Consider the following 15,123-nt stretch of genomic DNA (forward strand, 5'->3'; position numbering starts at 1 on the left):
GAGGCAAGAGGCAAGGTCGGCATACCACGAAAGAATGCACAGTGAAAAGAGGGCACGAAAGTTAAAAACTGAATATTGCTGCACCAAATGGTAAGAACGAAAGAACCTAAACAGTATATATGAGAGTAAAAGAAAGAGTGTATATAGTTTCATGCGTTTGTATAGAGTGGGGTCATGGGTGGTGATAGGTTAAGTGGTAAGTGGAGCTAATTTTTATAAAAAGTAAATAGCAGTCGTTTTTTTCAACATTTTTTTTTTTTTTGCTATGTTTTTTTTTTTGTTCGTGATATTTTGCATGACAAGAAACAGTCTTGACTTATCGGATAAATGTATACCAGAGGCATGGAACAAAAAAAGATATTAGACTATACTGGTCTAGTCTAGTCTAGTCTAGTCTACTCTAGTCTAGTCTGCATTATTTAGTGTCAATGTTTCTGGCAGATGAAATTCCAGAGCCTAAAAATGTAAATGGAGTATAGGACCAAAAAATAAAAAAAGACAAATAAAATATCAGGCAGAGTCAAAAAACAAACACTAGATAGAGTAAAGCCAAAACCTCTAGTGGATTGATATTAATGCAATCTTCTTTCCGGTAGTTAAATTTTTAAAGTTGAGTATCACAAAAAAAATTTTCATAGAAGGGTTCATTTTATCTGATTTGATTTTTTATTTTTGTCTTGTTGCAATACCTAAAGTTTGATATCCTGTTTACTTGCACAAGACCCACGCAAAAAGAGAAATATAGAAGGAATATCTATACAAAGACTCAGCGAAAGTGTAGTTGTATTGTCACATTCTCAAACTCCATTCTCTTGTTGGTTAGTACTTAAAAAAAGTAGATGGAGGGTGGGAAAATTAAGCAAGGGCTACTTTGTAAGACGCAATGGTTTAAACCCCAATAATGAAAAAGAAAAAGAAAAAAAAGACAAATTTCACTCATCAACACTCTTGTTCCACGTTCGTGATGGCTAGCCCCACTCTTGCATCTTTAATAGGAAAATATGAGATTTGTATAACCTTGGCAGAAGATTGTCAATGGGAAAAGAGGAACAAATCCAAAAGGAACAAAAATATAGAAGCATTATATAGTTTATAGTTCTTTTTAAAGGTTAGGGCTCATACTTGGAACAAACCTCTCTTGTGGTTCACAAGCTTGAAATATATACTACAAAAGGAAAAACTAACAAGACAACAGAGACAGAGAGCTAATCCGGATTGGGGCACTGTCTTGGTATTACTTTTCATTTAGTTGCAGTTGCAACAACAGCTCGGCAAAACTCTTGAAGATACACAATACATGTATACATAAATATATACATATATATATATAGACATTTCTTGTAGATTGGCTGAATTTACAAACCACCTTATTTTGTTCGCTTTTGTTTGCATTTTTTTTTTTATTTCAGTTTTTGCCCATGCAACGTAATTTACTTGCAAGACATGTGTTTACAAGTTCTAGAATAGCACACTCATCCTCTGTCGTCTAGGGAAATAACAACAACAACAAGAAGAACAACTTTCAACAAAAAAAACACAACTGCTCTTCCTCTTTGCTTCTTGCTCTTTATATAAATTATGCAAACACATCTCCTCATTCCTACCGAGTTCCACACTTTCTTTATCTATCGAAAATCCTTAGTTGACTCTGCTGCATTTCACTGTGAAGACACATGTTTGTGGAAAGGTACTTGTCATAAACTCCTCCTTCCAATTTTTACACTCTTGCACTTTCGCCGACTTGCATCTACTACAAGTTTCATTCAGCTGATACAAAATAGTTCATACTCTGGGCTCGTGACCTACGAGAATAACATGGGAATTACACTGCTTTCATTTTTTGTTTTTTTTTTTTTATTTTCTTGCAAAAAAGCATTTAACATCCTTCACATCAAGGCTTGGATACAATTAAGCATGTATATAAATAAATATTGATATATGTGTGTGTGAGTCTATGTGTTTTATCAGCCTTTGCCAACTTTGTACTCTCTAATTCTTCTTTGATATACTTCGCTTATTCTTACTTTCTTAGGGATCAATCCAAGTGAAACCAAAGCACCAAGATTTAAAAATAACCAAGAATGTCGCTTGTAAAAAGAATATATGAGAAATAAGAAAAAATATGAAAATTGTAATTTACAGCTTATTAAAAAAATCATCATATAGCCGATGCTTCCATGTTTGTAAATAATCACCGATGAATTTTGATGATAGTTTCGATTTATTCGCGCAACCTACTATTGCCATTACCATTGCCATTACACTTCTTCCTCTTCTTCCTTTTGCTCCTCACCCCCACTTTGTAAAAGTAAAACAGCAAGTTTCACTCGGCTCTTAGCATCGACTATATTTTATAGAGAAAAAAAATGAAAAAAGAACAGGATATGGAAACATGTCTAGTCGCCTTTCTTTTTTGCATACTTTAATGGTTTCGTTTTGTCTTTGCGGGAGAGAGGGAAAGGAGCAGCACAGCCCACGAACAAAAACTTTCTCATCATGTTGTGATATTTCACCATCAACAGTAGGTACAAGACGACAACCCAAGTTTAGAAACATTGCTGGGTTTGTAACAATTTAATATTGCACCTTTCCCTCTTACCTTCTTGCCTTCTTACCTTCTTTTTTGCCTCTTCCTCCTCTTCTTCTTCTTCCTTGTGCCTCTGCTCCACCTTCCCCTTCCCCGATAACCCCATTTAGAAGAAGTAGGTTCCTTGTTCTATTTTCTCATAACTAATTGAGATCAAGTATTCACTATTGACGGTCCGATATCGACATTTGTAATTGTAGGTAGTAATGGGCCTATTGTCGGCCCATAACTCACACCAGTGTTTCCCTTTTTTTTTTCTTCTTTTTTTTTGGTTCTTTCCACACCTTCACCCACTCTATTATTTTTGTACTTTTAACCTTTTTTTTCTAAATAGCGAAAACATGATTTTGTACCTGTGAAGAGGCAAAAAGGAAGATAAGAAAAGCTGTAGACACGGTAAAAAAGAACCCAAATAAAAAGAAAATAGTGGGTTGGATGTACATTTGGCAAAAAATCAAATAACCATGGATACTACAACAATGTAGGAGCTGGTGCAGTATGCACATTGTTTTTTGTTTTTTGTTTTTTTTCTCTGATTTTGTCTTATTGGCTATGGCTATGTCTCTATCTTTAGCTCTAACATTAAGGTTTTTTTGTTTTTCAATAGATGATAATATTGAGCCTACAACGGCACTCTCTCTCTCTCTCTCTTCTTTTCCTTTGTTTAAAGTTGAAACTTATAACCTAGTTAGACTTGACCAGCTTAGTAAAAAAACATTGTTTCCATTTGTAATCTTACTAATGACTAATTTAACTAACGCCTCACAGAACAAAGTAGTAGTGGTTATTTGTTTGTGTAAACCAAAAGGCTTCCGATGCATACTAGAACAAAGAAGAAAACAAGGGAAAGGAAAGAAAAGAAAAGAAGAAAAAAGGAGAAAAGGGCATTTTCCAGATTTATTATTTTCTTCTCATAAACAGTTTTCCTGTTGGGTTTGTTGGTTTCTTGATGAGTTTGTTTCTTTTTCTTTTTCTATCTCCTAACTATTAACTGTTTAGAATGATCAATAAAGTTTCTCCAAAGGGTTTCTTTACTTCTACTTCACAATGGATCAAGTATAACCTCTATCTTCTTCAAAAGGGACCAAAAAATTAAAGAGCAAAAAATAAAATAAAATTGAAAAAATAGCAAGAAAAAAAAACCATTGCAAAGAATAAAATGTAAATAATGCTAGACTATGTTGCTTACACCACATGGTTTTTGAGCTCATTTGCAATAGTGAATGCTTCTATGATAAACATTGACTAACTGCAATTTTGGATTATTAAGGTCAAGACTGTTGTGTTCTTAAAAATTGTTCTTTTTCTGTGCCCCTCTTTCAAGCCACATTCTTTTTCACTCCCTCCTGGGTGTCCCGCTCTCGCTTTGATACTCCCGTAAATTCCAGTCACAAAAATGAACAAAAATGAACAACTTGAAAATCAAAATCAAAACAAAACAAAACAAAACATATTGAAACAGAGTACACGAAAGCAAAGTAAAGCATAGCAGGATACGGCAAGACAAGAATTCATCAAAACATTGAATTCGGCTGTTAATCAGTGAAAATCCATTCACTTAGGCGAGTCCCCAGTAGAACGAGCAAAAAAAAAAAAAATTAAAAACCAATAATGGTAAAAGAAAATGGAAATTGGAAATTGGAATATAAAGAGTGGGGTCAATAGCTATATACATGCCTCCTTTGCTAACTTTGCTTAACATTCATAACCAGTTTACAAAACTCAACAAACCTCGTATTTTTCACTTCTGTTTATAAATCGATATGAAATTAGTACTTTGAGAGCAAAGTGGAGAAACCAACAAACAGGCAAATAGAGATAAATCGTTCATCAAAACAAAACACATCAGTAGTGTTACTGCTATATCCCTAGCATATGAACAGAGTTCTACAAGAGGTCTATGTTGATAATTCCAACTTCTCGTAGTATACCTCAAACCATATTGTAACCACTCAAAAAACATCAAAGCGCAAAAAACAGAACAGTTACAAAACAAAAACTTCCACAAAACGGAAACTTCCACAAAGAAGACAAATGAATGATGAATGAAAAAAAAAAGACGTGAGAGTTGAAATCAATAATCACTCAAAGTTGGATTGGTATGTGTCTTTTGTTACAACGTATTTTGCTCGTTTTGCTTACTTGCAACGTCTTTTGATTACAATACTCAATCTCCAACTCATTAGGCACAGTTCTCTTGGCCCTCACAGCTCATAAAGATGTTGTTGTAAGTTTTTTTTTTTCCCTGATTCGATTGATGTACCTTTTCCCACAATTAAAAGAAGTCCAGCCTTGTTACACGAGCAAAATTACAACATTGCAGGAAAACAGACTTCTTTTGTAATATTTTGTTCGTGTCCATGGTTTTATCATTACACTGCATGAAGGGGAACATGAATGAAAACATGAACGGAGTTATAAACCTTTGCTTGCATATTGTTGCTACTACTACGGATGCTGCTGCTTCTATTGCTATTGTTGTTCCTGCAAATTCAATTTCAATTTCAACTTCAACTTCAACTTCAAATGCTGCACTCCTTGATTTTTCCTGCTGCTGTTGCTGTTGACGGAAAGAAGATTATAAAATAATAATGGCTATGAACTTTTTTTTTTTTGACCAACAATTTTTGTTATACTTCTTTTTTTTTTGTCTTTTTTATTTATTCGGCTCATAACGGTTTTTATTGTTTGGAATGTTTATTCTAATAGCAAGGGGTGCCTTAATTTTTGACTCTGGACGAGTTTGAAGCACGAACGTGGATGAGATGGAAAAGACAACAAACTGGTAAGGATATGAGCAATTGCCATAATTAAGACATTCACCATCTGTCAAAGCATCGGTTGTACAGGAATCAAAGACACAGAATAAATGTATGAAGGGAAACAAAAGTTTTTTGTTCTCGGAGAAGTATATGGGTCATAAATTGGTTCTAATCATCCTTTTCTTGTTTTTGTTTTTTAATCAGGTAATAAGCTTTTGCAAAGCTTGAAAATATTTCGAAATCAATCTAATCTTAAGCAACAAAAGAGGAAAGAGGAAAAAAGGGGGGTAAGAGGCAAATGAAAATAATAATAATAATAATAATAATAATAATAAAGAATATGATTAATGCAGCTCTGGCTACAAGCTTGGACATTATTTCATTTTATAAGCCTGTTACCCAATCTCGTCCCTGCCCCCAGTCCAACATTTATCAACACCTCCTGCTTTTCAACCCCGCTATTCACAAATACTCAATTCGTCCCCCCCCCCTCCCACCACAACTTGATTCTCCTATTTATAGGCCCATACCTTACCTTACCTTACTTTAACCACCTTTACTTGTTTCCATATTTAGATAAATTGCGCAAATTCTCAACTTGGTTTTTATTTATTCTGTTCTTTTTTGTGAGAAAAAGAAAAAGAATGTTTTTTTTCGCCGTTTCTTAATATTCCACGTCTTGTTGAGAAGAGAGAGCAGAAGAAAAAAAAGAACAATAAAAAATATTTATATAAAACATCATGAAAGTATTTATCTCATTCCATGGTTCAAAACTTAATTGATGCAAAACATGCAAAATGTCTACAGAGTTGAATGAAAAGTTGAGAGGCGAAACAGGTTGAAGAAGGAAGAAGACAAAAAGGAGGAAAACAAAAAAAATGAAACAGCAGAGAAGCAGGAAATTAACAAACCTTCGTATTGTAAAGATTATTGGAAGATCGGAAAACTTGAAAAAAATACTATTTACATCCTTTCCATAAAGTTAAAAAAATAAAAAAAAAACTTCAATTGGACATAGACAATACCTTCCTGATGAATAAGCTTATCCAACATATCGGAAATTTAATTAATCAAGCTACTTTTTCTTTGGTTCTTTATTTAGGGGAAAGAGAAATAGAAGAGTTGGAGTAAATGATAAATTTTTTAACTCAACGGAATTCAGAAACAGCAATTGCTATTAACTCACTTGCCAGATTACTTATGTTTCCACAATTAAAAGGCAATTGCCTTCAAGTATACTCTCTTCTGCCCACGATGACATGCAATTGAATTCGCCACATTTTTAAGAACAAACGTTTTCTTATGTGAGTACTCCTTTTTTTGGCTTTTGTTTTTTGTTTCTCAAATTTGTGGAAAATGTAAATCAGGTAGGATTGCAAAGGGGGACTGGATGAAGGAATTAGCCATCATTGCTTTGCTACGGCGTTTCTTTTCCTTTTTTTTTCCTTTTAATTTCATCTACAAATCAAATTCTAGAAAAATTAAAAAAATGAAAAAATGAAAAAAAAGGAAAAACGAGAAATGTACAACAAGATAAAAGAAAAAATAATAAATCATAAAAGAATAATGGAAACCATTTTGCATACCAACTCTTTTTTAATTTTTAATCCAAGGGACATAATCTCTGTATGAGAGTCTATGTCTGCCTCACCCTCCCCCTCTCCCTCTCTCCCTCTGTGTGTGTGTATGTGTAGGTTTAATCAATTGGAAGAGCATTGGTGGCGTAAATTAAATAAAAATAGCCAATGATGACTTAGGTACCGGAATTAAAATAACACAACAACAAAGCAGTCAAACAAAAAAAAATATTATGGGAACAAAGGGAAGAGCAGAATAAAAGTAAAAAACATAAAGAGCAGAAAGGAGTCATTTGATATCCTCACCACTACTTGTTTTCGAGAAGGATAAAGTTTGGCAATACTGGAAATTTATCCACCGATGCCGTATAGACTTTAAGGGCAATGGGGAATTATGCTGTATCATGCTACTGAAAATTAACTGTATCTAAGATTTGTGTATATAAAACAGAGTATTATAATAAAAATGGGACTCAACAAGACCAATAGCTCACTTATATCTTTCTACCTACTTGGTGATATCCCATTTTCTTTTTTTTTTATTATTACTTCTGACTAGACCTTCTTTTCCGCCGCTGCCTTGTTCGTCAAGTTTTCATCCTCCTTTCCCCCACTTTATTTTTCTTTTCCCTCCTTGCCCAGACAATACATACTGTTGCAAGCAAGGTTTGTAAATCAACTGATATATTTTCAAACAGAACCCTTTCCGTGGTAATTTATATTGCTAACCCCCTTCCCTTGTATAGTGTTAAATGGTTCAATAACGGTGTCATTAGGTTTTGAAACTCGAGCTTTTGACTGAGATGAAAGTATTGTCTTTTGACGACTTTTTTTTTATATCAAAAAATTACACTTTTTTGCAAGAATTTGTCTTCCCTTAATCCCTTTTGACTTGCAAGGGCTTCTCATTTTTTATACAGATTTCACCACTCAATGTTTAACCAAATCAATATGCAAATTGCTAAACAACCTTTTTTTTTAAAAAAAAAATTAAAGGATTGGAAACTCAAAAGTAAGGAAGAAACAAAAAATGCAAAAAAAAAATTGTTATAAAAAAATTGAATGAGAATAGAAACCAACCTGTGTATCCCTATATCTCAAAGCTAGAACGACATCTCCCTTGCGGAATCAAGTACTCTTTGACTGACCATGATAAATAGCCTGAGACACTTCAAAAGCCCTATACGTGCCCAAAACAAACAATGTCAACCCCAAACCTCTCACTGAACGTCGCCACCACAATGGGTTTTTCACTGCATCTATTTTCCCTGTACTCTTGTCTCTAAATTGATTTTCTGAAGCTAGCCAAAGACCACCTCCCATTGCCACTAATGCTTGCACTGTATTGCACGGAATACAGTCTTCGATCTCCTGTTCAGGAATATCTCGTGCAGGTGGTGGAAAAAACACATCTCTTATGTTTGACATGGTGGAGTCCAAAAAATTAAAAAAAAAATTAAAAAAAGAAAAAGAATATTAACAATATTAAACTGCAATTGAAGAAGATCGATCAACTATCAATGAACTGGACTATATCAAATCGATGACTTGCTCCAAATCAAAAGGCTTGTCAATATCTGCGTTTTCTCCAATATTCAGATTTCTTTTTCTTTAAACCAAAAAGACAAAAAAAAAGAAAAAAAGAATGCGTAGCATAAAAACACGACTTGTAGATGAGAATATCTGGCGAGAAAGCGGATCATGGAATCCTGGAGAACAATAAATGAAATGTTTATAGAGCCGCAATTTTTAAACCTCCTTCAAAATCCAAAATCCAAAATACAATTTATACACTTTCCCTTCTTTTGACTTTGATATCTTGTACAAGTCGTTGTTGTTTATTACCGTTTACCTTTTGTTTTATCTTCTTGACTATTGCATTTATCCTTAGTCTTTCTTTTTATTCGTTTAATTCCATAGAAACTAACTAAATCTGCATCACATTCAAATGCTTGCACGTCACCTATTCTCAAAGAATATCGATCATTCGGTGAGGCGGCGATTAGCCATACAACAATTTGTCCGTTGCTACACTAATGGTAATCAAAACTTCAATTACAATCACAATTACAATACCAACAAGACATATGCCAACTATAACCCACCAAAAACTTCACTCGCTAAAAAGTTTCTTTACGCCACCGTGGGTCTTACATTATTTACAGGATACGCATACTATATGTGGTGGCCAAAGCACACGTTCCCATCAAGCGTAGCCAAGATTTTGCGAAAGGGTCTTTGGGCAGAAAGCGACAAGGGTGAATTTGACTACCAACTAGCATTGAAATATTATCTCGAGGCATTAGAGCACTGCAAGGAAATAGGTGTTGATTCATTAAGCGATGAGTATACTGGAATCCAGTTAAAGATTGCAGAGATGTTTGAACGTTTGAATATGTTGAATGATGCTGCGTTTGTTTACAATGAAATTGCCACCATGTATTTGAGTGTCCTCACTGCTAAGAATGGCAGCTCTGGTGCTGATGATGATGCTGATGCCGGTGCAAGTGGTGTCACTGGTTCTGATAAATACAAGAACCGTATCAAAGGAAGAGAGCATAGGCGACACCTTATACAAAAAGATTTGCGGATCGCCATTAAGTTGGTTGAATTGAATAGCGGTAACCCGCAACTATGCAAGGCCATCTTGGTCACTCATTTAGTCATTGCTCAGGATGAAGTCAATAAGCTTTTGGGTGATAGAAACGAATTGAAACTCATCACTAGTGCTCCTGAAGTTGGAGGTGGTGCTGGTGCGCAAAACTATACGGCAGTATTGGACAATGATGCTATATTGATCAATGACCAACAAGGTAAGGAAATAGCAAGGATCAAAAAGAGACCTGAGGTGTGGGAACCATTCACTGATGAGTTCTTTAATGCCATGGACTTACTCAGTGCTATATGCATAAATACTGGCGACCTTGCCATGGCTAGCAAAGTCAAAATAGTCATGACTGAGAACATGCTTCTTGCTGATGTTGCGCCAAGCAAGATGCTCTTATCGCAATGTAATTTAGGCTCATTGCTTTATATGCAAGCTGAGGAGTTGGAGGCAAGGGAAATTGCGATGAAGAGACAGTTTGCCAATGTTGCTGGTGTAGACTATGAACAAATTAAGAAAAGTCAGGACTTGGCAGAAAATACTAAAGTTCAAGAAAAATTAAAAGAAAAAATTCCGGCTGCTGATCAAGCTGAGTTTGACAAGATTGCAACAACAAGAGATGTTTGTCTCAAATTGGCAACCAAATCATATGATGCGGTCCTACAATTTGCCAAATCGATCCCGCCGGAGATTGTTAAAGAACACAATGAGATTAATGAAACTGTAGCTTTGGCAACGTATGGCTTGGGTGTAATCAATTTGCACATGTCTGAATATGACAAAGCAGAGAGGCTACTTCGAGAATCGAGAGTTAGGTCTAAAGCATGTGACTATGAATATCTTATTCCTGAAATTGAGCGTGAATTGGGCAAATTGTTCAAGGAAAGAAAGTTAGTGCAGCTGGGTAAGAAAGTTGAAAAGGATGGTCCAAAATCCATAGAATTAGATATTCAATTGAACTAAATAGTGTTATTAAATAAAGTAAATTGGTAAATAAACAAACGCATAAAATTAGTAAATAGCAGATACACAACGCAATGACAACATTAACAACAATGAAGTTGAATTTTAAAACTAAAGAAAAAAAAACAGAGATTAAAAAAGAACACTTGAAATCGATAATAAAAGAAAATAAAAAAAAATAAAAAAGGGGGAAAAAGAACATTATTCATCTTCAACTGATCTACTCTCCCATATCTAAACTAATCTACTATGTTCATCAACTTCTGATGGTTTGGATTCATCTTTATACAGCCACCATTTAGTCAAAAAGTATGGCTTTTTGGCCTCTTGGGCCTTGAATTTCAATATGTCACCTAGTGATGGTGGCTCAATCTCTTGGATGATTGCATTTGCATCGGGCAAACCTTCTGATGAAATGGATCCAGCATCTGATTTGATTGGCTTTATATTGCCAGACAGACCAGTACCCAAGTTAGAAGCTGAACCTGAACCTGAGCCAGAGCCAGGACCTGAGCCAGGGCCCGACTGTAATGTAGGTATGAGATTTGCACTAGCACCAGTAATTATATTGTCCAATTCTGGACGCATGGTTGCTGGGTTTCTCTGCATCGATGCTGCGGTTTGAACACTGTTATCAAGTTGTGGTGAGTCAATATTGTTGGGTGTGCCCGAGAGTCTTCTTTCAGAGATTGCACCATAGTTCCGAATACTGCTGCTGCTAGCGCCCTCTCCAACACTTCCTGAAGCGTGGTAAGAGAAAATAGATGATTTGTCGTCAAATACAGATCCCATTTCTTCTAATGATAATCCTTTTGTCTCGGGGAACAAGTACCACACGGCAAAAAAAGAAATAACACAGGATGTTGCTGGAATCAAGTATGTTTTCCATTTGATTTGGTCCAACAATATAGGTGATGCAAGACCAACAATGAAATTGGAAAGCCAGTTTGTTGCTGTAGCAATGGCTGCTCCTTTCGAACGCACTGATAATGGTAAAATCTCTGCAGGCAAGAGCCATCCAATTCCACCCCATGAGTATCCAAACGCTGCATTGGCGATAATGATACACGTAACTACAATCACTGCTGTTTGATCATTATTGAGATGCAACGACCAACCGGCTATATACAAGGTTGAGCCCATTAATAATGCACCGGACATGAGCAATGGCTTTCTTCCCCACGAGTCCACTAAATACCATGGTGGGATGGTGCTTGCCACGTACACTATCGAATTGATACCCGTCATAAAAATAGCTTTGCGTCCGACCCATCCGGCACTTTCAAAAATCATTGGCGCGTAGTAGGAAATCAAATTTATACCATTCAACTGTGAAAACATGAGTCCAAAGCAAGCCACAGATAATCGTTTGGCGTATTTTTTGAATAAATACTCGTACGATCTTTCGCCACCCTCAATTCTATCAATCAACACACCTTCTTTGATTTGTCTATACTCACTCTTGGCGTGGTCGTCTTCAACGTCGCCGTCGGCGTACATGTCTGCAATAACAATCATTCCTTCCAAATCATGGTCATGGTTTAATAACCAACGTGGAGTCTCAACAATGATAAAAGTTCCCAACCAAAGTAGCACGCCCATACCCAATTGCACCAAAAGCGGTGATTTCCAGCTGTAGTCGCTATCCACAAAGGAAAAGCCGTAATCAACCCAAATACTGGCTGCATATCCAACAATGTTACCGGTGAATTCGGCACATGCATAAAACCCACGATCAGAGGGAGGACTGATTTCGGATTGGTAAATGGGGACAATTGTGGTGAGGAATCCAATGGCCACACCACCAATGAACCTGCCGCCGCTCAATATGAAAATATTGGGGGCAAAAGCTTGGATTGCTGCGCCGATAACAAATATGAATGAGCCGTATCTGATGGTTCTTTTTCTACCGACAAGGTCACCAACACGGCCAGCGACAAATGAGGAGAATAAAGCACCAATCTCCAAGATGGCTATCATTATACCAATTTGAGATGGAGAAGGGTCGTTGAAGTAGTATTTGAAGTAGTTGTTGGTGATCAATGACGACATAAGACCCTGTTCGAATCCAAAGAGGAATACTCCCAACGACACAAAGATTGATGTAAAGTTGAGAAGCGCTTTGCCAACCAAAAAGCTTTCCTTGATTTGGACATGTTCATGTGGGAGAAGATGCTGTTGTTGCAGCAGCTGCTGCTGCTGCTGCCCTGGCAGTTGCGGTGACTGTTGCAAGTGTTTTTGTTGGCCCATGTTTGGTTCCATGTTGTTGGTTTAGTAACTTCTATATTGGTTGTAAGAATGAAAAACCAAAAAAAAAAAAGGAAAGAAAAAACAAACGAATGAACGAATGAATGAATGAAATACAATAATGGAAGAAATCTGAAACTGGTTGTTTATGGATGTAAAATTGAAAAGAGTGGAAAAAGTATTAAGTGGGCGGGGGAGGGGGGAAGGAAAATTGGTGGCAGTTGGTGGCAGTGGGTAGAAGATTCCGTAGCCGTAGTATTGTATGCAGTACAGATAACAATAGACTCCACAAAATCAGTAGTTGTAGTTTCTCGTTGTTTGTATTTTTTATTTTTCCCTTTCTTTATTTCGAGTTGTTTCTTTTTTTTTTCTTCATTTTGCAACCATCCCCCTATGAAGACGTTGAAGTACTGGGGTAAGAACGTGTTGAAAAGACAAAAAAAAAAAGAAGTTTCAGTAAAATAGAAAGAATGTTTATAGTGTATGGATGGTTGTGTGTTTATGAAACGTTGCTTTTTAAGTCGATGTACTAGGATAGATACTTTTGTTGAAGAAAAATTATAGAATGTTTTATTAGGGTTGGAAAATGGCTTAATAAAGACGGTGTTTTGTTTTTCAAATCTGACTTCAAGTCAAATTTAAAAAATTGGCATTGGAATTGACCAAAAACGAAAAAACAAAAAGAAACAAAAAAAAAACCACGACCACCACAACTTCTACCGTCTGCATTACTCAACTACTGGTCCATCTCTTTTTCCATGCATTGGTTGTTGATTATTCTTCACCAGTCTATGGACACAAGAAATTTTTTAAGATCTAGTATAAATATTTGTACAAGGTAAACTTTAACGTTCAATGCCTGTTACATAACAACATGTTAAAAAATCAAATGTAGATGACATTTCTCCAGTTTATACTTGTTTTATCACTTTGCTACCAATACAAGAAATAGACCTGGTTCTTTGAGTTTTAGTTTTTTGGGTTAGGGTTTGGAGTTAAAAAAAATAATCACGAAACAGAAAGAAAAGAAATAACTCTATTGAATGATAACATATAAACTTGTTAAACAAAGTAATTTATTGTTCTTTATTCTTTGTATCCTGTTGGTTGCACCAGTATCATCTATTGTTTATTAAATCCCCAATCTCATATTGCTTATGGAGTTATGGCCATCAGATTGTTGTTGTTGTTGTTGTTGTTTTTTTTTTAAAAGAAACAACCTCCATTCTTCCCCATCTCCTCACGTGCACATTAGCTCTTCCCCTCCCCCCCCCCCCCTCCTCCTTCTCTTCCCTCTCTCCTCTCCTCCCCGCTCTTTGTTGCTCACTCTGACCTCATCTTCCAACTTCTTTCTCTTTTTATTTTTAGCTTTCAAATTTTTGTCATTTCTTTCTTTCAGCACGTTCTACATAAACAGTCACATAGCCAGTACCCAAGTATCATCACCTTTTTGATTGCAGCTAGCATAAAGAGTTCCAACCTCCACTCTGCCTACAAACAATAACATTCTTTCCCCCTCTTCTTTCAACTTTTATCCCCTTTATACCCAACCCCGCTTTCATTGTCACCCACATTCAACATCAACTAGAGAACAATATTAAAGACACTACATATACCTACTTTTTTTTTTCTTTTTATCAATCATAAATATTCTAGTAACTCCTAACATATTCTCAATGTTGTTCACATCATCATTATCATCACCACAGGTACGCAAACTAGAAGACAGTTATTTCCTTCAGCCCAGTCCAAAACGACAGAGAACAAACTCACCACAACCACAATTGCTGCAATTGCAACAACTACCGACTAATGCTTTTTCACTACTGATGCATCAACAAAACCACGGAATGCAATCATTTAGTGATACATCTACAATGCAAATGAATAATAATGATCAAACTACTCCTTTCAGGTCTACTACACCCACCAACACTAACAGCAACACCAATACCATGCACAGTCAAATACACGGCACTATGACACCCATCACACAAACAAATTCAAGAGATCAGATTGAAAACGACAAGATGGAGATAGAAAATCATTTGTGTACAAGGGCAGACCAAATAGTCGATTCACAAGAAAGTCTAAACTTGGGTTACGAGTGCCCTTGTGGACATCTACATGGCGCTGGACAAGGTTCTGATCACCACGATGTTAGCGCTGTAGGGTTTGTCGACTTCCCCATGCTTAGAGGTCCTGACTGAGTAGATAGAAAACTATAAGCTTAATCTGGTTTTAGCAACGAGGGATGGTTGAAGATTAGGCAGATTAATATGGGTCGAATGGCCAAATGGGAAGGTAAGAGAAAAAAAATAAATTGGGTCAATTGGTATATTGAAATATGAGATTATTAGTTTCAAAAAAAAAAAAATTGTA

The 15,123-nt window shown here is 35.9% G+C and overlaps 4 protein-coding genes across 4 annotated transcripts; 2 read left to right on the forward strand and 2 right to left on the reverse strand. All coding sequences in view use genetic code 12, as the record gives it.

Annotated features, from left to right (window-relative positions):
* Positions 1–8,054: 8,054 nt before the first annotated feature.
* Positions 8,055–8,354, reverse strand: PVL30_002872 (uncharacterized protein; the record flags this gene model as incomplete). The annotated part of the gene is made up of 1 exon (XM_001525397.1): positions 8,055–8,354. One exon carries the CDS (start codon positions 8,352–8,354, stop codon positions 8,055–8,057), a length of 300 nt encoding a protein of 99 aa, XP_001525447.1.
* A 520-nt stretch (positions 8,355–8,874) lies between these two features.
* Positions 8,875–10,494, forward strand: PVL30_002873 (uncharacterized protein; the record flags this gene model as incomplete). Its single annotated transcript, XM_001525398.2, has 1 exon — positions 8,875–10,494. The coding sequence occupies one exon, from the start codon at positions 8,875–8,877 to the stop codon at positions 10,492–10,494; it is 1,620 nt and encodes a 539-aa protein (XP_001525448.2).
* A 234-nt stretch (positions 10,495–10,728) lies between these two features.
* On the reverse strand, positions 10,729–12,756 carry HGT3 (Ribulose bisphosphate carboxylase large chain; the record flags this gene model as incomplete). The annotated part of the gene is made up of 1 exon (XM_001525399.2): positions 10,729–12,756. The coding sequence occupies one exon, from the start codon at positions 12,754–12,756 to the stop codon at positions 10,729–10,731; it is 2,028 nt and encodes a 675-aa protein (XP_001525449.2).
* Positions 12,757–14,417: 1,661 nt separating this feature from the next.
* On the forward strand, positions 14,418–14,951 carry PVL30_002875 (uncharacterized protein; the record flags this gene model as incomplete). Its single annotated transcript, XM_061119416.1, has 1 exon — positions 14,418–14,951. One exon carries the CDS (start codon positions 14,418–14,420, stop codon positions 14,949–14,951), a length of 534 nt encoding a protein of 177 aa, XP_060975399.1.
* Between the last annotated feature and the right edge of the window lie 172 nt (positions 14,952–15,123).

The sequence above is a fragment of the Lodderomyces elongisporus genome, chromosome 3 (genome assembly GCF_030384665.1).
Source record: "Lodderomyces elongisporus chromosome 3, complete sequence".
Taxonomy (NCBI): domain Eukaryota; kingdom Fungi; phylum Ascomycota; class Pichiomycetes; order Serinales; family Debaryomycetaceae; genus Lodderomyces; species Lodderomyces elongisporus.